This window comes from Stegodyphus dumicola, chromosome 8, assembly GCF_044657685.1.
Source record: "Stegodyphus dumicola isolate Sdum_Otavi_A_Nest chromosome 8, ASM4465768v1".
Classification (NCBI taxonomy): domain Eukaryota; kingdom Metazoa; phylum Arthropoda; class Arachnida; order Araneae; family Eresidae; genus Stegodyphus; species Stegodyphus dumicola.
The window spans coordinates 123,267,448-123,290,918 of record NC_140775.1 but is presented as its reverse complement, the minus strand read 5'-3'; the positions used below and the strand labels follow the sequence as shown (position 1 = coordinate 123,290,918).

At 32.4% G+C, this 23,471-nt stretch overlaps 1 protein-coding gene across 1 annotated transcript in view; it reads right to left on the bottom strand.

Moving 5' to 3' along the window:
* unc-119 (unc-119 lipid binding chaperone) overlaps window positions 1-21,682 on the bottom strand; it is a 39,058-nt gene extending 17,376 nt beyond the window's left edge. The window contains exons 1-3 of the mRNA XM_035350093.2: window positions 21,315-21,682; window positions 14,157-14,273; window positions 2,163-2,280 (exon numbers count right to left, since the gene is read on the bottom strand). Of these exons, the coding sequence (XP_035205984.1) occupies window positions 2,163-2,280; window positions 14,157-14,273; window positions 21,315-21,501 (422 nt within the window). The 5' untranslated portion in view covers window positions 21,502-21,682. The remainder of the gene's footprint in view (window positions 1-2,162; window positions 2,281-14,156; window positions 14,274-21,314) is intronic.
* Window positions 21,683-23,471: the final 1,789 nt, after the last annotated feature.

Below are 23,471 nucleotides of genomic sequence, written 5' to 3'. Positions count from 1 at the left end.
GAACGTAGATTTAATTCAATCCAATAAGTTTAAATGAAATGCAAGAAGAAATGTGTATAATTTAATATCCGTACAATGAAGTCATGTGGTGTACACATCAGATTTTTTTAATAAATTTTGATCATAAATACTTCATTATTTAATAAATCATGATTACTATAAACTGATGATCTAATACCAGAAAAAATCCCAAATCCACAGTTGCTGAAGTCCCAACGAGTCCGGATTTCAGACTTTGTACTGTATACCATTTTCAAGACTACTTCATAAAAAATTCAAAACTTTAGCAGATAAAGTTGTAGCTGGGAGAAAGGGAAGATTTTTGACTAATGTAAGTGCCCACATGTGCTCCAGCCTTCTACACTACATGAATTTTATACGCAGAACAAAGTCTGAAATTCAGACACCCGATATCTGGAATGATCTAAAATCCGGGCTGCCAGCAATCTTTTTTAGAATTTTTTTTAATGCTTTACAAATGCATATCTGATACTTTTTCAAAATAAAATATGGTGAGTTTTGACCTTTAATTTCAGTTCAGTGCTAAATAAAATATCCTCCATACCGAAGAAACAATCCTTTTTTAGCATAAATATGTATAATCAATTATTTGGCTCTGTAGCTGCATTTTTACTTGGCACACATCTCAAACTGAAACATTCTTGATTTTACATTTACAGAATAAATCATACCCCTGATGCTAACCTGGCAAAATGGTCATTTCATCACTACATGACTATCAAGACATAGTAGCTTGAGAAATGACTCACACATTGATATGTAAACAATTTTTTGAAAATTACTAATTGAATACCAAAGAGTATGGTAACCTTTTATATCAGCATTATGCTTCCCCATGATTACAGACTTTGGCTTACTGCACCGCAAAATGTTGAGTGTGTTGATGACTAGAAATTTAACAGAAATTTCTTTCCATATGCAAAAAATTGATTTTATAAATGATACTCTAAGGCCAAAAGATTATATTTAGTATTGTTTGAATTGGTGTAGGTGTATGGGATGGCAGAATTTAGGAAGGCAAAATTTTTAATAATATTTATTTAGAGAAGCACCGAGCAACAAAATTAAGGAATATTTAGAATTTAGGGAAGGTACTTGTATGCGAAATTTAGGGAAAAATTTTTTTTGAGAATATAAGGAGACACTTGGCAGCAGAATTTAGGACTCTTATTGATTCTGCCTACCATGGATAAGCATTTAAGTAGGTGTAAGAATTTATTTATTTGGGACTCAGATAAGCCTCAAGCATGTGCAGGAAATAGGTGTAAGTATAATACACAACTAAACTATTATAATTCAGGCTTAACTTCGTCAGTGAGTGACAGAAGAAATACAAAATTTAGCAGAACATGTCTTTAGTTACCAATCTCCTGATACATCGCTGATAGAATATAGTGGACACTAGCTAAGCTATAGTCATCAATCTCCTGATACATTGCTGATAGAATATAGTGGACACTAGCTAAGCTATAGTCATCAATCTCCTGATACATTGCTGATAGAATACAGTGGACACTAGTACTAGTACTACAGCCATGAATTTGAACTTTTCAGATATTGGAAGAAAAAAAAAATCCAGTTAATGGAATTTGGGAAGAAGTGGTGATTTAAAATGAAAATGATATTAACAGAAATTTTTCACTGGTATGACAATTCTCCAATTATCAATCAATCAATATATGACAAAATGTGTAGTATGGCTGTAAATGCAGAAAATACCACTATCGGTAGTGAAGAAAGTGACACAGAGGTTGTTGAGAACAAAAAAATTTTGATCTGAACAAAAAAGGAAACAATTTAAACACCTTATATTAAAAGAAATGTTTAAGAAAGCAAACAAATATTGAGCTTTATTCTTTTTTGTAAATTTTGATTACTTTAAGGTCATAAATGCTTCATTATTTCATAAATTACTATTTCATACTTTCTAACTTCTACATAACATCTTACTAGATTTAAATTGATAACCTAATATCGAGAATAGTCCCAAATCCAGAACTGCCAAAGGGACAACAAGTCTAATCTTGGGCTTTGTACCGTATGCATAACAATAACAAAAAATTAAATAACACTATTTGTAATCATGCACAATTTTTATAGGAAAATGAAATTCAGTTGATCAGAACAGACATAGAACTTACGTAGCTCCAACAGTCTTTAACTTTAGAAACTGAGGTGTAAATTGGTATCGCACAAAACGGCCAGCATTAGGATCTGTGTCTTCTTGGTCTTGATCTCTGTCATCTGTATCATCATCCTCTGAATTAAAGAATATGTTTTAATTCATGCTACACACAGGAAAAAAACTGATAATATAAAATCCTTTTCAGTTATTCAGGAAAATATTTTCTAACTATGAATAACTATGAATTAGTTAATACATAGTTGAAAATTTAAAGCTGAAATTTTTTGCATGATGAAACAGTTTTTGTGGTTCATTCTAATCCTCTGCCATAAATAAGAAAGGCAGCACTTCAAACAAAGAAGAATTAAAATTCCCCTCCCATATCCCCTTGAAATTCTTACTTTCTCCTTATTTTCATCCAGATTTCTTTCATTCATTATCTGGTTGCTTTGGAAACAAATTTAGCACTTAAAAAAACATTTAAACAAAATTTTTAAGCATGAGTTTTACTTAAAAAAATCTGAATAGTTTCAGATTTTAACATTCAGCCAAAAGGGTTTGCTAAGATTTTTTATGCTGTTGCTGAGCTTGCAGTCTACCAGTCTGCTGTTACACTCCCTCCTACTAACCCAATTTATTTTCTCTTTTAAGCTTTATTATTAAGCACAATATCCTATGTACTTATAAACACAATTCAACATCAAAATTACAAAAATTTTAAAAGCAGCATAGGAGTATATGTTTAGAGCTCCCTATTTGTCAATAAGTGTTGGCATACTTTTTTTTTTTTTTTTTTTTTTAATTTCACAATTCATCAGCTTTCTTCCTAAGTTTCTGGTTGTACAAAACTTTTTTTTGTGTGTGTTTTTGTTTTTGTTTTTACTTATTCATTAAATATCATGTTCATCACACTCACACCACATAAAATTCAGCAGAATAGCAAAATCACAAAATTTTTAAAAGCAGCATATCTTTAGAATTTCTGCTAGACAGTTTCATGCGCTAGAGATTAAAATTATTTCATTCTGTAAAGTATTGTCACCGCTCACTTTGAAATCAGAGTTTATTATTTAAAAATTCATTAAAGTTTTACAATCAAAATTCGGGCTTCCAGATGGAAGGTTGAAGGATAAACAGTTTTTAATACCTAGGAGGCCACAGCCATAAATTCTTATTGTGTATGGTTATTTCAAGGATCCTCCTGCATTTTCATTTAGAATGCCCACTTGTGACATTTAAACGTCAAGAAGAACTTCCAAAACCAATAATTTTTGTTTATCATTTTGTTTATCAGTAAATAAATATTCCAATATGATGCTGAATTCAACTTTCAGCCTTTTAACCACTTGCGCTACAACTAAACTTTACGGTTGCGGTGCCGTGCGCTACAATATAACCAGTGGTAAAGTGTCTCATTTATGCCGCATTGCGTCTGCGAGTGTACGTACGTGTGTGTGTGATTATGGCAAAGCCTCGAGGGCCAGGGAGGGCCTAAGGAGTGGGATGCCTTCGTGGAGGACTTTCTAAGGAAAACTGGCTCGTATACATGTTACACATGGGGAAAATCACAAAAAAGCCCAAGCAGCCAGCCTGTTTGTGGGATTCGAACCAAACTACCAGCGTTCAGCGACTTTACCACTCGGCCACTGGTGGCCCAGCATCTGCGAGTGCCATCCAGAGCTGTAGCTCAAGAAATAAACAGTGTGACGTGTGCACCACATTATGTTCATCGCGCGGTTTGAGACAAAAGCATCTAAAAGTGCGTGGCACGTCTTTTTAGTGCAAGTGGTTAAGGATATTAACATAATTTGTCTTTGTATAAATGGCTTGTAGATGAATTGATATATAGACAGCTAGATAATTTACTTAATTATGCATGCATCTTACAGTAACATACAAAGCCCATTTTTCATTTACATTATTTCACTCAGATAAATTTAACAAAAAAATAAATAAATAAATAAATAAAAATCTACCTGATATTGGTTAGAAATGGCATACTATACTTTGTCCATTTTTACTTATTTAAAAAAAATGAATAAGGCAAAACAGAATATGTAGAATTAGATTTACAGAACCATTTAACAGTTGAGAATACAATGTGATAACTAACAGTGTCTTCAGATCATCAAAAGTAGTGAAAGAAGTGAAAAATATAACTCCAGTTGAAAGTTTGAATCTTTCTTGATGAACAATTTTAGATAGTTTGAAAAGTTACAAGCACATTTTTCTAGTTCGCAGAAACATATAATCATGACAGTACTGGTATCCTTTTTAGCAGTATATTATGCAAAAAGGTGTTACTGCATCAGTTTCCCAAAATTTGAGCACGGCAATAGCTGCAATGAATGAAGAACTGTATTTCAGTATGTATGCATACTGAATGTACACAACAGAGCTAAGACGGACTAGACAAAATTGTTTAACAGAGTGAAATTTTAGATGGCCTTGCTTTTCCATGCCAAAATCTTTTTTTACTTGTTTTGAGCTATACATTTTTATGAATTCTGTTAAGAAAATGCTCATTATTTTATTCAGTTTAGCGATCTTTATCAGGGAATCTAGCAAAATGTATAATGTTTTAAAACAGCAGTTCTCAAACTTTTCAAATTTTGTACCACATAAATATGAAACAAAAATATATGTACCACAATAAAAACATTTTGACATTAAAAATCGATTTAAACACAATAGATTAAAACAAAATGTTAGAAAGGGTGCAATTTTACATTCATTTAATTTTTTTTTCAGTAAAAATTGTACCACTAAAAATATTGTAATGTACCACCAGTGCTACACATATCAACAGTTTGAGAACCAGTGTTCTAGTAAAGGATAAAGTCACCTTGCTAATAACCGACTCTAAAAAGTACGTCCAGGCCCAGCAGTACCTGAATGGTTAAGATCATTTAATACTGGTGTTTCAAACTATAGGGTTATGCTATGATCACTGGATCTCACCCAGTGCAGCCAATAATGACTAAAAAAATCTGACCCTGCTGACCAAGTTCACCAAGACAGCTATTCGATCCCAGTTGCTCCTTGAGCGGTCAGGTCCATTAAACTATACTGACAAGGAACAAGGCTTCAAGGAGCTTTAGACCAATCATAGTTCAGATGAATAACGTAGTTTACAGCATGCAAAGCTGCTCAGAATATTTTTTCTTTCACAGTTTTGCTCTCATTATGCACAGTCCATTGGCCATCAGTTGCATGAAATCAGTTTTTAACCACTGCTGCTGTCTAGGAAAGAAAATATCCCCGATGTACTTGTAATGAAATTACTATCAATGAGAATGTGTTAATTACACTTACTACCATTGCATTAACTATTCATATGAAAACATTTAACAGTTTAAAAAAACATTCATTTAAAAATTTCTTTTCAGGTATAATGTATTATACCACGAGATAAGTAAAAGTTTTTTAAGTACATATTTAATGCATATGCAAAATTTTTTTTGAAGCATACACAGATGGTTTATTACGGCAAACAACATCCTGCATTGAGAAAGATGCTTAACATTTACATTATATACATGAAGAAACCCTGAAAGTATCTATACAGCTGATCTATTTTATCAAAAATAATGGCAATATTTTGGAAACAAATTCATTTGGCCAATAAAGGATTGAATTTTAAGAAAGAAAGATAATAGAGTAACAGTTAAAATAGTTACATTATTATAAAAAATAATACATTCTTTTTTCACTTTTTAGTTTAGAGATCTTGAGATTTATGGATATGTATTATTATCAGTTTTACAGGTGGTTATATATATGTTGATTTTTTAAAAATATTAACTATTTTCTCAATACTTTTCTACTGATAACAGAGCAACATGAGAATCTGCTTTCATATGACTAACGTAGTTTACAGAGTGAGAGCTTACAAAGCTGCTCACAATATTTTTTCTCCCACAGTCTTGCTTTCATTATGCACAGTCCATTGGCCCACCAGTTGTATGAAATCAATTTTTAACAACTGCTGCTGTCTAGGAAAGAAAATATCGCTGATGTACTTGTAATGTAAATTACTAACAAAAACTACTAAATGCTTTGTTGTCACAGGTAGACTGACTGGCAGGCAAAATTTATTTACTATGGGCTGCTAATATGATCCACAAGCAAAAAACCATAAGGTACAAAGTATCTAAAATTTTGGCAATTATTATTCCTTATGCGATGGTAAGTAAATTTAGCAATTATGATATAAAAATATATTAATCTGGCATCTTTTAACGCATTTATTAATGTACAGCATCCAAAATTTCCAATGAATTTAAGTCAATAATATATGTGATTAGCTTGTTACACATAAGTTACTTTAAGGAAGCTTTTTTCGTATGGCATATTGTTTCATGTTAACTTCTATAGTAAAAATTCCAGGGAATTATTACATCCCTTTGTGCACGGTGTAAGTATGAGGGCAATTCAGAAACAACCCTCGGTTTTGCTGTAAATAAAAAAACTTGCATAGATTCAACAAATTTTTTTTTTTACATCTGACTGGTACAACTGCCTTCTATTTTTCGACAGAGGTTACTATGTATATTCAAGCACTTGTCATAGCATTTTACAACTTACCAATACCTTCTGTATAAAACACAGCTGCAGGTGACTTGATCCAACTTGTCACAGTGGGGTGAAGTTTTTCATAATTACCGAGGTGCTGTGCCCCAAGCCACTTTGTCATTTCAAGGAACAGATGGTAATCAGAAGAAGCCAAGTATGGGCTATAGAAGGAATGTTGAAACACATCCAATATGAAATGGTGCAAAAGATCTTGTGTTCATTCAGCACTGTGAGGGAGAGTGTTATTTTGCAGGAGCACAGCCCCAGATGTCAGCAGGCTGCACTTTCTGTTCTGGATGGTTCATTTAAATTTTCTCAAAGTGTTACAGTCCACTTCAGAATTGATTGTCAGGCCACGATCCATGAATTCAACAAGAAAGACTCCATTAGCATCCATTAGATCCATGAATTCAACAAGAAAGACTCCATTAGCATCCATTAGATCCATGAATTCAACAAGAAAGACTCCATTAGCATCCATTAGATCCATGAATTCAACAAGAAAGACTTCATTAGCATCCATTAGATCCATGAATTCAACAAGAAAGACTCCATTAGCAAAACACAGTGACTAGACTATAACCTTCCTTGCTGATAAAGTTCGACAAGCTTTCCTCAGTCAGATTGGAGAACTGGTACGACTCCATGCCATTGACAGTTGTTTTGTCTCAGCATGAACAGGCGCCACCCAAATCTCACATTCAAGTCACTACTCTCGTTCCATCTGATACTGGGAAAGAACATATAAGGCAGCGCCTATTTAAAGTTTCGAGATGGTGAATCAACAAATCTGATGGATTTTGTTATCAATTTGTTGGACAAGATCATCCCTCACTACAGAAGGCCACCCACTCCTTGATTCATATGAATGTTTGTTCTTCCTTCTTTGAAAAATCTCATCCACTGATGCACTATACTTTCACTCATAATGCTTGGGCCCCCTGTTTGACGCTTCTTTCAAGTGACTTGGATATGCTTCCTTAAATGAGTATTTAAGTGCTGGACTCATCAGTCTGATTCATCAGATACCACCATTACTGCTGAGTTTCAGTTTAGGTACCTCGGGAGTTACTGCTGACATAAAACAGCTTTTCTGCAAATAGGTTTAAAGGCCAAAGGCAGATGTACTGTGGTTCTTGCGGTGGGAAAGTGATGAATGTACTGTCATGGACAAGTGGCTTTTGCATCTCTTTTCTTATGAATGCTACAATAAAATATCATTTAGGACTGCAGGAATTCCAGACAGAAAACCTTCAAAATGCAACTGATGAACTGTGAGAAGAGTTATGTTGATAACCTATTCACAAGTGTTGATGACGTAAAGGAGTTGATGCAATTGAAATATCAAGCTATACAATTAAAGAATGAAACATTAATTGAGATGCTGGACTCAGACTAGCATTCATTACCAGGAAAGCCAAAGCATATTTGGTCTTAAGCAAGATATAGAGACTAATGAACTTTACTGCATTGGTCCTCAAATTGATATGGAATTTAGTGAAGTTGTTATGAAGAAAATATTACAGTCAAAAGTCGTTAATTCGGACACCCATAATCCGGAATGATCTATAATCCAGACCTCAAAGCTAAAATCTTTCTGCGCATGCGCCGCATTGACGCATGCGCACAGGCATTTTACTCGTGCGCGCAAGACATTTTCGACTGCGCATATGTGTCTGCACAAGTGCAGAATACGTTTTCGCGTGCGCGTTTAATATATAACGGACGGTATAAGCTAAAATTATCTAATTATCTATTTCAGTTATATTGATGATTGCGTTGTTCCTTAATCTTCGAATTGGATCCGGCTTATTATTTTTTGCAGACTGTAAGAGCAATTTTCTGAAAGTAAGCTTGAACTTTCGATTATGTCAAATAGAATTTCCGATGCTGGAACTTCCAAAGGATCTACAAAACGAAAGTATGTTTCGATGTCCATCAAACAAAAAACGAATTGCTACAAAAAATGGATAAAGGCATATTCTTTGTTTATCTAACCGTTCCGAAATCTGTTTATCAATTTCACGCTGCTCTGCGCTGGGGGGGGGACGTCGCGGCGCGCAATGAACTGGAAGTTGATTTGTCAACACTATCGTTATCTTCAGGGCAGATGTTTTTATTTTATTCGGCTTATAATTCCTTACTAAATGTAGTATTTAATTTCGATGTACTCCGTCTTTGATATGATTTAAATCAAATTCCTCGTCATTATAAATATCACGAATACAAATCAAATAGTTTTCTGGTTGCAATTTTCTAATTTCGGCTATGCGTAAGGTATGCTTTACGCATCCGCACGTTGAAAGAAATGTTTAATAAAGTAAACAAATAAATATTAGGCTTCTTTTTTGGTAAATTTTGATACCCTTTAGATCATAATTGCTCATTATTTTATAAATTACGGTTTCATATTTTTAATTTTATAATTTCTGCATGCCATCTTACCAGATTTAAACTGATGATCTATAATCCGGAGAAATCGATAACCAAAGTCCCGACGAGTCCGGATTAAAGACTTTTGACTGTACTTTCTGTTGTTAACAGTATAATACAATTCCATAGGCTTTATGTCACCCACAACACTAATGCCAAAGTTAACACTCCAAGAAGCTTCGCATAATAAGTTGGGCTGGGATGAATAGCTGCCATCCAATTTGCAATTACATTATCAAGGAAGGGATAAATATTTAGATCTCGTTGAGAAATGTAGAATTTCTTGAAGGATATTGCATAGAACTTTTGGTTCAATAATATTAGGAAATTTTGAATTTTCTTTTGAAGACATTTTGTATGGATTAAGAGGCTGATAATTTCATGATTGGAGCTCTTACGAGCTGTTATGGGAGCTAGAATTGGTTCAATAATATTAGAAATTTTGAATTTTCTTTTGAAGATATACTTTTGGATGGACTTGATGATAGTTTTGGCATGGACTACAAACACAGAACCTTGGAACACCTTCGTTGGAAATCAGGTGAAGGAAATTAGGGAACTGACCAATATAGATGATCAGAGATACATTCCTGGGAATGTCAATATAGAGGGAAGATCCAACCTGGTTGTATGGAAGGGAATCATCTTGGTTAATATTGAAATTATCTGTTACAGAGGAAGCACTTCTGTGAGGCAAGACAGTTGTTACAAATCTAGTCACTAAAAAGGAAAAGAAATTTAGAAAAATGTTATGTATTTTTCAAGCTACAAAAGAACTCTCTGCATGACTGCTTATGTTTTGAGATTTTGTAACAATATCAAGGCAAACTCTAAGAAAGATGAGATTTCACATGAAGAAACAGAAAGGGCAGAAAACATTCTGAAAAAAATCATCCAGTCTGAATGGCCTTCCGAAATACATGAGAAGTATAATAGCACAATATAGTTTTACATTGAAAACAAAATTCTGAAGGTAATTTTTAGTCAAGCTCCACAGAATTTTACATGCTTTACCAGACCATCCTGTTCTAGAGAGACTGATACCCACAGTTCTTTGATGCACACTGGAGTATTAACGATACTAACACAATTAAAAGAAAATTCTGGATTCCCAAAGAACAGAGAGTAACCACTACAGATCTTGCTGGACCTTTTTTCCTATATGGAGGAGGTGAAGTATGGATAGTACTTTTCACATGTGCTGTCTATCAAGCAGTTCATCTGGAGCTAGTTTTGTCCTGTCTACTGATGTATTTATGCAAGTATTATGAAGATTTACGGCAAGAAGAGGAAGATATTTTACTCTTTATACTGTTAGTCGTATAAACTTTATAAGTGTAACAAATGCTTTGAAATCTCTGGATTCAGATTTCATTTAAAGGGAAAGTGCTTTAATGATTATCAAGTGGATATTCAGCTTTCCATCTGCCCCACGGTATGACGGGTTTGGGGAAAGAATGGCTTGTTGTATCAAGAAACTTCTTAGGAAGTGTTTGCGAAAATCTTGTGTCGCATATGAAGAAATGTTGACTTTGCTCACTAATTGTGAGGCCACTATAAATGGATAACCACTCACATATTTGTCAGGTTAGTCTAACGAACTGAGGCTTCTCATGTCTGCTCACTTTATTCAAGATTTAGGTAAATAAGAAACCACTGACTTAGATTTAATTGATTCTTAGCACTTACTGAAACATGTGCATTACCTTATGGCTAAATTTACAAAAATGTTTCTATAAACGATATCTTGGATAACTGGTACCAAATTCATCTAAAATCTAATGAAGAAAGATGATTTCTCCTAGAGAATCCAAACAGAATAAATCGGCCTTTAGCACAGGTAGTTGAACTGTTTCTTGGCAAAGACAATATTGAATGTGTCTCAAAGCTAAGAACAACCAATGTGAAATTATATGATTCCTTCAGCAAATTTATCCTTTGGAGCTTACTTCTGCTGAGAACTTCATTGAAGTACCTCAGAAAACCGAGGCTAACCCAAAACAGAATTTAGTGACAATGAGGTTCCAGATGATGTAAAGTTAACTCCAAGTGGTCGCCAACCAATGCCTGTGAAATGCCTGGACTTGGGAACTGCTATTAAGTTTTTTCCTAGTATGCATTTGATAATTGTAATGTCATTTTGTATGTTTATTGTTCTTTAATTCATACATTTATAGTTCTTAGTGAAAATAAATCAGATATTAAATGAAGTTGAAATTCCGAGTCAAAACAGAAACCATTTACTTTCGTGATAATTCAGTAACCCCTGCAAAAATTATAAAGAGCAATTATAAAGCTGCAAAATAAATATTTTATTTAAAATATGTTAACTATCAATAATTAGTTTTAAATCATAATAAAAATTTTAAAAAAAACTATAAAAGTTATCATAATACTCACAGAAATTTTATAGCTTTATAATCCTCTTCATTATATATAAAGATTTAAGAAGGTATTTTTTATTCTCTTACATATTATTGGATAAAGCTAGTTTTCACTAAGAGTGTCATCTGGTGGCACATAAACTGAAGCCAACTTTCAAAGCATAGAATCCAGACATTGCTTTGGATTCAAACCCAGGTGAATGGGCTGGCTGCATGGTTGGTTTTCATGGTTTTTCCCATGTGTAATGTGAATACGAGATGGATACGATAGAATATGATATGTAATATGGAAATGATGTAAACACGGATTTTTTAAAAATTATAACAACAGCAGAGTTGGCAAGTTTTTTGGCTATTAAAGTGCTAAAGGAAGAAGTATTGGCTAATTTTGGCAGTAATCTGATACAATTAGTTTTTATTTATTTTGGGTGGATAATGTTTAGTAATCACTTCAAAGGCTTTTTTCTTACCCTGAGTTACAACTTTCTGCTGTCACATGAACTACACTAGGTATGACTCCAAATGGTGTCTTATTGCAAACCTATGTTTTTTATTCTGTCATTTTGAGAACCCAATACTCACTCAATATGTTGTGTATGAACTTTTAAATGTTAATTTACAAAATGGAATTTCGGAATGAATATTTAGCCATTTTGAAAAGCATGAAACCGGCTTTTTGGAATTCTTCTGCTTGATAGGTATTCCATGAGGACAGCATTTAACAAAGGCATGGCTTTTTGGTCAGGCACTGTAACAAAAGTTTCTTTAGTTTCCTATCAAATACCACTGAATATGGCAAATATTACTTTTTTCTTTCCAAACGATGATTTCATCAATATCTATAAGCAAGCCTTCACTGTCTATTTTTTTGCTTTCAAGATTCTCCGTCTTGTAGACACAAACTTCTCTCAAATAATTGTGCCAGTCTAAAACAGTAGTATCCCCCATGCTGAATTCTTCCATATATAATATCATTGATGTTATTTATTTATTTATTTTTTTTTTTTTTAACTAATGGTGAGCGCTTGCCTATTCGACAATGGCCACTCCCAAGGCCAGAAGTGGTGGCCATTTTATTGTAGAGGCACCTAACAGGTGACCACCATTGCCTCCCATGAAGGGACAGACACTTACAACCATGCCTTTTCCAGGATTTGAACCCAGGCTTTTGGTATCTCACTTGGCTCCCCTAACTACTCTAGTGTCTGGGTGGCCTATTGATGTCATTTCCTTACACCAGCAGTAGATGAATCTGATGGCAGTAACAAGTAGTAATATACTTTCTGGAAACCAATTGCTGACTCACATTCCCACTGATTCCATGTCATTTGATAACTGTCATGCACTCTTCGATTGACTTGAATAAAACTTCATGTTATGTAAACTGGAAAATAATCCCCTTCATTGTTTGGGAGATTCAAATATAAACCATAGAAAATTCTCCAGTCTTAAAACTGAAATTTATATAGTTCTTTAAACTTAGTGATGTCATATGGTTGCAGTAGCGATTAATTCATGTTATGGTGACAAAGTTTGCTACTATTTTCTCTTTTAGAGTTTTCTCTCTGTTTCACATCAGAAAAAAAATTTCTTAATAGGCCAGAAGAAATAGGTTTGGAATCTGATTTTTAAATAAATTTTATATTATTTTATCTGTATTTTTATGCATATATTAAATGCTTATATAATTTAAATATTTCCATTTTCTGTACAACTTAAAAAGCCTCATCTGCATGCTTGTAATAATTCACCCCCTCCCACTTTTTAGCTATATAAAACTGATTTGAAATTTGGATGATGAATAGGTAAATTCAAGAACAGAAAATTTGCTCTAATCCTTCTTGAACTTTAATCTGAACTTCATTATACAATTCATGTGAAATTTCATAAATGCACTCCTTTTTATGCTAAAAGTTTTATACACTGCATATAGCATCTGGATACAGTAAAATTTTTTAAATACTGCATTCTTGACAGGTTTAGCAAGTTCTTTTTATGGCAGAGAAAATGAGAAAAAATTGACTTAATTAATGGTAATATGTTTATATCGTGTTCAGATGTAATACCACGGTATTACTAAATAATTTATATAGTCATTAAGTGTACATTTAGCTTCATTTGTATACCTACAATAACTTCCTTCAGTAACATGTATACATGCAATATTGTTTTGATATCTGCTTCTATCACATCTATGAATTTGCATGGAATTCTAAACCCAATTTCAGTTCCAAACAGCAATAAAAATAGAAAATTAATATAATAATTCAGAAAAAGCAGAAAACAAAAATAAATCAATTATTAAAAATCTGAGTATATGTAATCATTAACAAAGAGTAACATATTGTATACGAGTCAGATATGCATGATACTTCTTATTAGAATTTTAAGGAAAAGTTAGTTAAATGATTACTTTGCCTTTTTTTTAAAGAAATAATCTAACATTTATTTTCAAATATGTTAAACTGTTATTAATAAATTTATCCCCTTTAGCAGACCTACAGGTGCATCACTGCTTGTTTGTTCCAGTTTCTTCTGGAAGAAACCCATCCCTGAATAATAACAACATAGACTTAAAAAAAAGTATAAAATGATAAAACAAAACTGAAATTACCAACCTGGTGGTGGTGGTGGTTTTGCTATTTCAAAAAGAACTGTTCCAGTTTCCATATCTCGTATCTTAAAACGTGTGAAGTCAATATCATATACATTAGCTTCAGGAGAACAAAGGTAATCTGAAATAAAAAATAAATAAATAAATAAATAAAATAAATATAAAACAAGAAATATTAGGAATTATAAAACTTTTTGTAGATATTTTTCAAAACTATAATTATTTGTTATGCTTAATTTCATATCTTTATTATAAATAGACTTATAAGTAATCAATGTAGGAATATGTAGATTAATTCGACAATCACAGAGATTTCCTATTTTAAAGCTGCCACAAAATATCATTTGTTAACTTCCTTTTGTAGTTAAATTAATGATTCATAAAATGATTGTAAAAGACAAACAAACATTTATTTAAAGATAAATCTTAATAACCTACACGTAACATATTCGTAAACGTACATAACATAACAAATGTACTTACTGCATCGTACCATTATACATTTCAAGCCTGAATATCTTTTAAAATTTATAAATAGAACGACATCCAGCAATTAACTGTTGCCATTTCTCAATAGATATTTTGTCTAATAACAATAAACAATTTACAATCGTGCTTACATTCAACCATCCTGACTTTTCAATTGAACCAAATCTTATCATACATTAAAACAACAACAAAAATATAATAATAGGTAGGGAAAAAATAAAATGAAATATAATTAAAAAAATTCTAAAGGTCCTAGACAAAGTCTCTATAGCGCAATGGTTTGCGCACTGTTCGCTTGGGCCTTTTAAGTTCGTCATCGTCATTATCGTCATCATCATTTGCTTCTGCATTTTTCCAATATTTTAGTTGACTTACATGAGCAGTTGATGCATAAAAGCGACAATCGCAGGCTTTTTCTAGTTGTGATATTCTATTAGTGTCACCCGGAAGTACTTCTGTCACAACCATTGGGCCACAATACTTAGGTTGAGTTTTGGTTGGTTCTCCTGGTGTAGATTTTGAATTTTTTTTAACTACTACTATTTTTCCTTGTTCAAATGATAGAGATCCCGATTTCTGCTTGTCATAATAAGTTTTCATTTTTTCTTGTTCTCTAACAATCATTTCTCTAGCTTCTTTTTGTAGTTTTTCCTTTTCCTTCCGAACTTCTGCTTCTTCATCAGCAAGTAATCTCAAAACTCCATCTTGAAATTGTGGTATATATCTATGAAGTATTTAAAATGGCATTTTCCCAATAGTTTTATTGATTGTATTATTCAAGTTTCTCTCAACTTCTTTAATTCTTTTGCCCCAATCCTTTTGATCTTTACTTTTCATTGAAGTTTACTATCGTTGATAAAATTGTTCTGTTCGATGCGAGGTTGAATTTAATGTATGAAGAATTCCCTTTTCCTTGCAAAAGATTTGAAATTCCTTTGAAGTAAAACAAGAACCTCAATCTGATATTATACAATCTGGTAATCAATCTGATATTATACAATCTGGTAATCCAAATTCTTCTACGAAACTCATTAATGATTTCAGTACGTTTTTCGAAGATGTGTTTTTCGCAGCATACAGTTGAACGAATCTGGTCATATTATCAATGATGACTAACAATTCCTTGTTTCTTTTAGAACTTGTGATAAAAGGTCCAAGATGATCAATGTGTATTGTTGCAAAATGTCTGCGGCCTGAGGGAATAGGATGCAGAAGACCCTATCTCCCCCCCCCTGGAACTTTGTTGATGAGGCATTCGAAACACTTTGATATATGTTGACGAACATATCTCTTCATAGCAGGAAACCAGTACAGTTCTTTGATTTTTGAGACAGTCCTATAATCAACAACTAATCTGTATTCACAAGTCTTTTTCTTTACTAATATGACAGGACTAGCATATGGGGATCGTGTTTCTGTTACAATTCCATTTTCTTCCCATTCTCGAACTATTTCTTTGATCGCAGCTCTTTCAGAGGCACTTGTTCTATAAGGCTTCATACATACCGGCTTTGAACCTTCGATTTCCTTAATGTCCATTTTTAGGAGATCTGTGCACCCTAGTTCTGAAATATTTAGTGCAAAGCAATCTCTGTATTCATTCAGAAGATGCAATAACTCTTGCTGGTGATTAATGTCGAGATCCGAGCCAATTTTAACTTGCCTTAAACTTATAGGAACTTTTATGTTGTTAATATTTTCCGTTTTTTTTAAGTTCGAGCTCAATTCAGAAATTTCAATATTTAAACATAGTGCAATGTCTTCTGCTCTCCCAACGAATTGATCTTTTTGGATTTTAACACTTCTATCGCCAACGTTAATCACTGGTATACAAGTTTCGCCATTTTTAATTTCTGATAAACAGCCAATGCCTTCGGAAGGATTTTCTATCATAATTAATCGAGAATTTGTTTGAGAACTGACAAGACTGATCGTAGTTTTCACTAATTCATTTGCCTCAAGAGCTTTAAGGCAGACTCGATTTATTTTTTAATTAATTTGGAGGTTACTAAACAGTTCATCTTTCCTATACCCAAAGTGAAATCTTTTTCCTATTCTGATATAAGCGATGTGAGGGAGATCAAGCCATGTCTGTCCGATGATTAGATCAACTGGCTGTGCATTATCAGGAACAAGGTATACATTTATGCCTTAGCCTTTTACATTATCAACCTCAATATCGGCTTTAACCATTCCTATAGAAATCACTGTAGGCACCCTTTGATTTCCAAAACCATACAATTCATTCATAGCAGGTTCGGGTTTCACGTTAAGTTTCTGAGCAACTGAAGTCCTTAAGAGACAACAAGAACTCCCTGTATCGATTAAAGCCTGTACTTCTTCAGAATTATTCAGTTTTGCTTTCTTCAAATATGAATTGCTGTCTTCTGAATTTTTGCCAACTTGCTCAACAGAATAATTTTAATCATTTGAATGATTATTTTCAGCTTTAGTAACACAACTTTTAGCTTTATAACCTGTTTTATTACATTTTCGGCATGTTACTATTGGTTTGGGCAGCGGACAGCCCTTTGAAATGCATCCAAAATTATTACAACTGAAGCATTTTGGTTCACCTTTTTCATTATGTGTGAGACCATAGAGTTTTTTCTTTTCATTGATTGTAGCAACTGAACCATCTTTAAAGGAGTTTCGTTTGTCGTAAGACCCTTCTTTATGCAGTTATTTATTGTTGAAAGTTGATTTCAAGGTATCATAATCATCTAGTTTTTCAACTAAATCAACTTAGACCAGACGTCAATAAAATGATCTTTTACTTCTGGAGATACTTTATCTGATCTGCTACAATAAAGTCGCCAAGTTTCTCAAAAGTATCCACTTTAATTCCACTTATCCATTCATTAAAAAAAAATTCTTAACTCATACACAAAATTCTTCCATGTGTTTCCTACACTCTTACAGTGTGTAAAAAATTTTTGGCGAAATTTTTCAGATGTCATCCTGTACCGTTTTAAAAAGATCCTTTTAACTTCTTTATAATCGCTTGCAATCTCATCGGTTTCTCTGGCGATTAACTGAGTAATATCATACGGCAATAAACCAAACAAATGAGTAACCCATGTATTTTCTGGTATTTCAACTTGTTTAGCCAAACATTCAAACATGATTAAATATAAACTGATATCATTCTTGTCAGGTTTAAATTTTTGCATCAAACGATGAAGCTCTAACTTTGGATTCATATGCATACCACTAGCATTTTCATTGGTGCAGAATTTGTAGATCTACTTTCTGCTACAATACGTAGTTTTTGCAGTTCAAATTCCATTTCATACTTTCGTTTTCATTCCTCATATTCTTTTTTTCGCCTACGTTCTTCAATTTCTTCTTTTTGCCTACATTCTTCAATTTCTTCTTGACGTTTTCGTTCTTCAATTTCTTCTTTTTCTTTTCTTTCATTTATTATAATGTTTAACCATTCTTTGGCGCATTCTTCATAGTACTCTTTGCTAGCCAAAATTATCTTTTTCAAATCGCTCATTTTATGACTCTCATTTAAATCTTTTCCCAATTCTTCAGTTTCCTTAAATCGCATTTCTTTGCCGTACCGAAAAGACATTTTCGTACTCATTAAAATGGAAATTATATATATATGCTATTATTATTAACTTCTAATTCTGACAACTTAGTAGAACACAGTTACTGGTATTTTATAAATTTGTTTGACGTTTTAAAATTTAAAGAAACGAAAAAAAAAAAAATAATAAACTCTCTTTCCAAAATAATAAAAAAATAAAATTAAATTCTGTAATAGATATGTTACATCAATCAATGCACATACCTTGAAATTCAAATTCTTTTCAATTTATTTATGTATAGCAAATTCTTGTAGCTTTAGGCTTAGGTTTCAGAATAATCCCACTTCTGATTTATGTTAACTTCCTTTTGTAGTTAGATTAATCATTCATAAAATGATTTTGAAAGACAAACAAACATTTATTTAAAGATAAATCTTAATAAACTACACGTAACGTATTCGTAAATGTACATAACATAACAAACATACTTACTGCATCGTACCCTTATACATTTCAAGCGTACATCATCTGAATATTTTTTAAAAATTATAAATAGAACGACATCCAGCAATTAGCTGTTGTCATTTCTTAATAGATATTTTGTCTAATAACAATAAACAATTTACAATCATGCTTACACATTAATGATACATATAAATGAACTTATGGAAAGATTTTGTTTCATTATGGCAGACTTTCTCCTTTCTTATCAGTAACATGAGGTATACAATATGCAGTTTTTTTTTTTTTTTTTTTCTTTTTTCTTTTTTTTTTTTTTGGTGCTTATACTTTTGTTGTCTGATTTTTCAAATGCTTTATGTTACAGAAGACACAGATATCCACACCAAAAAGAAACACTTTCTCTATAAATATTTGCATATGATTGCAGTATGTAATACTTTTTGTAATTTGGCAAAAGGATTTAATAAGCACTGATATTTAGATTCTTAAGTTTTTTTACTTCATTGTTATATGAAAATAATTGCAGTATGTAAATACAGTCATTATTAGTAATACTGAACATTTACAATTTTCTATTTATATTATAAGAAATAACATTTAAATAGCTTATACAACAATTACAATATTTTGATAAAAAAAGCAGATTTTATAAGAATTACTTTTGCTTGTTCACAAAATGTGAAAATTGCTTAATTGCAAAATGAGCTCAAGCATACACTTATGCTCAGCACTCCAAGATCATAGGTGAATGGGAGAACATCTTTCTCCTGATGTCAGGAGTGAAGAGGTTAATTAGGTGTTTATCTTCAAAATCAATCACTAAACATAGTTACAGGTAGACTTCTGTTTCTTTTATTCTAATGAAAATTTTGTCTCAACTGCTTTAAGAATACAACGAAGGCAATCACTCCCTTAAGCAATTTTGTGAAAAAATACCCATATTTCTTCAAAAATTTTATAGCATTTTTTCCATTTCTGGCAAATTACTCTGAATTAAAGACAAACAAACAAACAAAAAATTATCACAATTTGTCTATAGAAACCACTGTAGCTTGGGATACAACAAAAAGAATGTATACGAAAACTGATAATGTTATTTTTTGAGACTAAAGGACTATTTGCTAGAGTTTGGCACGTTCTGAAAACTTGATGAACTAAAATAGTTGTACCGATACATAATGATACATAAGTACCAAGAACTAAATTCTAAACCCTGCGTACAAAACATTTTTTTAAAAATCGTGTCTTGGTCTTAGAATTTCCAAAAGAAAAACACCATCATTAAAAAAAAAGTGGCAATTTCTGGTATAATTTGAATTGCATAGTTAACCCTACTCATTACTTTTTGTAATTCCTACGACACTTTGGATTTCCTTTTTTTTAAACTGGATGTTTTTTGGAGAGGAGTTACTGTCATGCACAACTACTTATATTCTCTAGCTTTGTATAACAGTTAATTAGAATTTTACATTTTGTTTCATAAAACAAAGTGCAAGTCCTTTGTTAAACATTTCATATCTCAACATTGAATATAATTTTAATGGAAACTGTTTATAACCAGGAAAATTTTTTCCTTCAGATGGTCATCAACGAGCTCAGCTTGCCTTCCAGTTATACACTACTGCAGTGGACAGGGGCATAGCTAGAGGGGGGGGGGCATCTGTCCCCGGGCACAGAATCCAAGGGGTGCCAAACTGATGTTATTTTATGATGATGATTTTAGAATTAAATGTTTTCCATCCTTGGCAAGCAGTAGGGGGTGCGAAATCTTCAGTTGTTCCTGGGCGATGAAAACCCTAGCTACGATTCTGGCAGTGGAAAAAACAAGCAGATTTATGACTGACAGATATCATGTATTTTGAAAGAAAGAACTGCTTATTCTCACAACCGTCAAAGAGTTAAAACATACAAATTTGGAGTACTTCTTTTCGACATTAAAAATGATTTACTGAAGCTCAAATAATCAAAATTCTGTCACATAATTATATTTCGTTACAAATGCAAGGCTTCAGCAATTCCACAAAGCAAAATACTATGCACACTCTTAGCACCTTTCGTATTAAACATGAGGAAACTATGAAAACATCTTCATGAAGTTAATTTCAAACAGTGAATAAAACTCAGATTAGTTGAATTACTTAGCGGGTCGCAATTCAAAAATTTAAGACTTTCATAAAAGAACTCAGGAAAGGAATCAGACAACATTCTTAAACATGCATATATTCTTCAAATATAAAAAATATTTAAAATAAACTTAGCAGATTAAAAATATATTAACTTCTGCTTTTTATTCATTATTCATTTTATGCTGATAATTTAAATTTATTATCTCTTACATTTACAGGTATCGTACACTTAGACAACATTAGGTAAGATTTTTTAATACTAATGCTAAAAAGTTTTTGACAAACTAAAAAGTTTTTCAGTTAATGGAATAAAACCAATGTTTTATGATTTGGAGTCACAACTTTTAAAGCATATAAATAAAATAAGATTTTTCAACTTTTAAGCCACAGGAATTATTTTAACATGAAACAAATTAACTTGGGTTAACAAAGCACAAATATCGCAATCTCTCTCTCTATATATATTAACATTTTAATGTATAGCTAAGTTTCCAGAGATTATTAGCTATATTCATTTAAAAACTGATACTTTTTTTATGTACTTACTTTCTGTAACTCTGTTTAGTCTCAAAACGTCGTCAGGAGTAATAACATCTTTTTGTAACAATTCTTCTTCTGTTATAGGATCAGATTCCGCTGATTGATCTCTACGAGATTTTGCCTGCCGCAAAATCCCACCACTTTTTTTCTTGGAGCTGGAGTTTAAAACATTAGCGTTTTTTACGACACTCATTATTATCTAAAGCTAACTACACAATCTTACACTTAAAAGACAGTTATAACATGATTTTACTTCAGTTACTAAGCGAAAGTATCAAATTGTCCTACAGGTAAACAATTAAATTGCTGCAAGATATTATGATAACGATAACGATAGCGAAACTGTGTGTCGTGCATAGAAAAAAAATTGAATTAGTGTCGTGGCGCTGCAGTTGCAAAAGTGATGTCACTTCTCCCTCACAGTTCAAGATTTCATAAGCATTAAGAAATATAAATTACAATACTAGTATTACCATATCTGTGTTCACAAGACCTGTTGTAGAATTTGCGTTAAGTATGCGAAGGCAAGTTTGTTTTTGTATATGTCATTTTGTGAAATAAAATATTTTTCATTTTTTACAAAAAGTTTTGTTTTCTTGAATTCATGAACACTCTGCATGGTATAGATTCTAACCATAAAATAATTGTTCGGTTGCGTTCTGATCGTAAAAATTTAGCACCCTTGGCAGGATGGGTACTTACATTTCAGAACTTTTAAATCCGAATTCTTATATGAAGATGGATTTGAATACTTTAAAAGCACAACAGGAGGAATTGAGAACATCGTTTACTCTCAGCCAGAAGAAAATTAAAAACGAAGTACTTACAGAAGCTATAAATTTGGACAAACCTTCTATTTTGAAACTGCAGTTTCTTGACAAGTTCCAGAAATTCGAAAATTGAGAGTCATTGACTTTTGAACGTTTACTGAAGATGGAGAAAAATTATTCAACAATGATTTCGAAAAAGCTGAAAATTACGCAGACAGACAGTTAAAAATATGTTCTAAACGGAAAAGAAAATTGGAAGCATATGTTACAACTACAAATGAAAAAAGAAAGCTCAGATTCTTGATAATAGAACTGAAGAAATTTTTTAAGTAAACCAAAAGATTTCTTGTCTTTTCGCACGTATTTCAGAAAATTCATGAGGACAGATCTACACTTGATGAGGATTAGATACCGCATTTAGTGCTATCTGTAGAATCAAAATCGAGGGCTGAATGATTGATTCAGAGTTTTCCAGCAGCGGCGGAGAATTTCCCAAAGGCCATAGAATAGTTAAAAGAATGTTTATAAGAGATAATTTACTAGTTCAAACTCTTGTTCGTGATTTTTTAAGTATCTAGTTCAAACTCTTGTTCGTGATTTGTTAAGTATCTAGTTCAAACTCTTGTTCGTGATTTGTTAATAGCCATGAAGAATACAGTGACGACACGAGCCAAGGCCGATTTAACAGATTTATCCGGTGAACTAAGAGCAAAACTTCGAGCACTGGAGATCTCAGGAACACAAGAAAAGTATGGAAAGTATGGCAATTTTTCATTCCGTTAATTGAAAGCTGGCGGCTACTAACTTGGGAAAGAAGTAGAAATTATGAATCCATGCAGTCCCTAAGTTCTATAAGTTCTCTTTCTTTTGGACAATAGCTAAACTTTTTTTTCATTGTTAATGGCAAGGAGAAGAAATGTTGTTGTTAGTATGAACTAATTTTGGATCTCAAATTTTAAGATAAACGACTCCCCTACTGAAGTGAAAGAAGCCGAAATTTAGGCAGTCCGAGAATTATTAAGTCTTGATAGCAATCAGGGGTGGATGGGGTTGGTCAGATAGAAGTAGAAAATTTTCAAACCGTGCCGCTACCGTTTTGCACTTGATACTTTCGCCCATTGTTTGCCAACGTGTCGGCAATTTTCTGAAATTATCAGTGTGCCTGAGCAAGGAGAAGTAAGGGAGTAAAGAATTAAAATGAATAGTTATGAATTTACGACTAGCTAAAGACGACGGGATTAAGACGAAAAGTTCAATACATTTACTATTAGTTTATCTCTCTTTTTTTCATTACATGTTTTTATTTAATGAGTTTTTTGGTTGCATTGTAGAGTTAGATTATTCCGAAGCAGAAATGTGAAAAATGTGCAACGCCCTCGCCGTGACTCTGGAC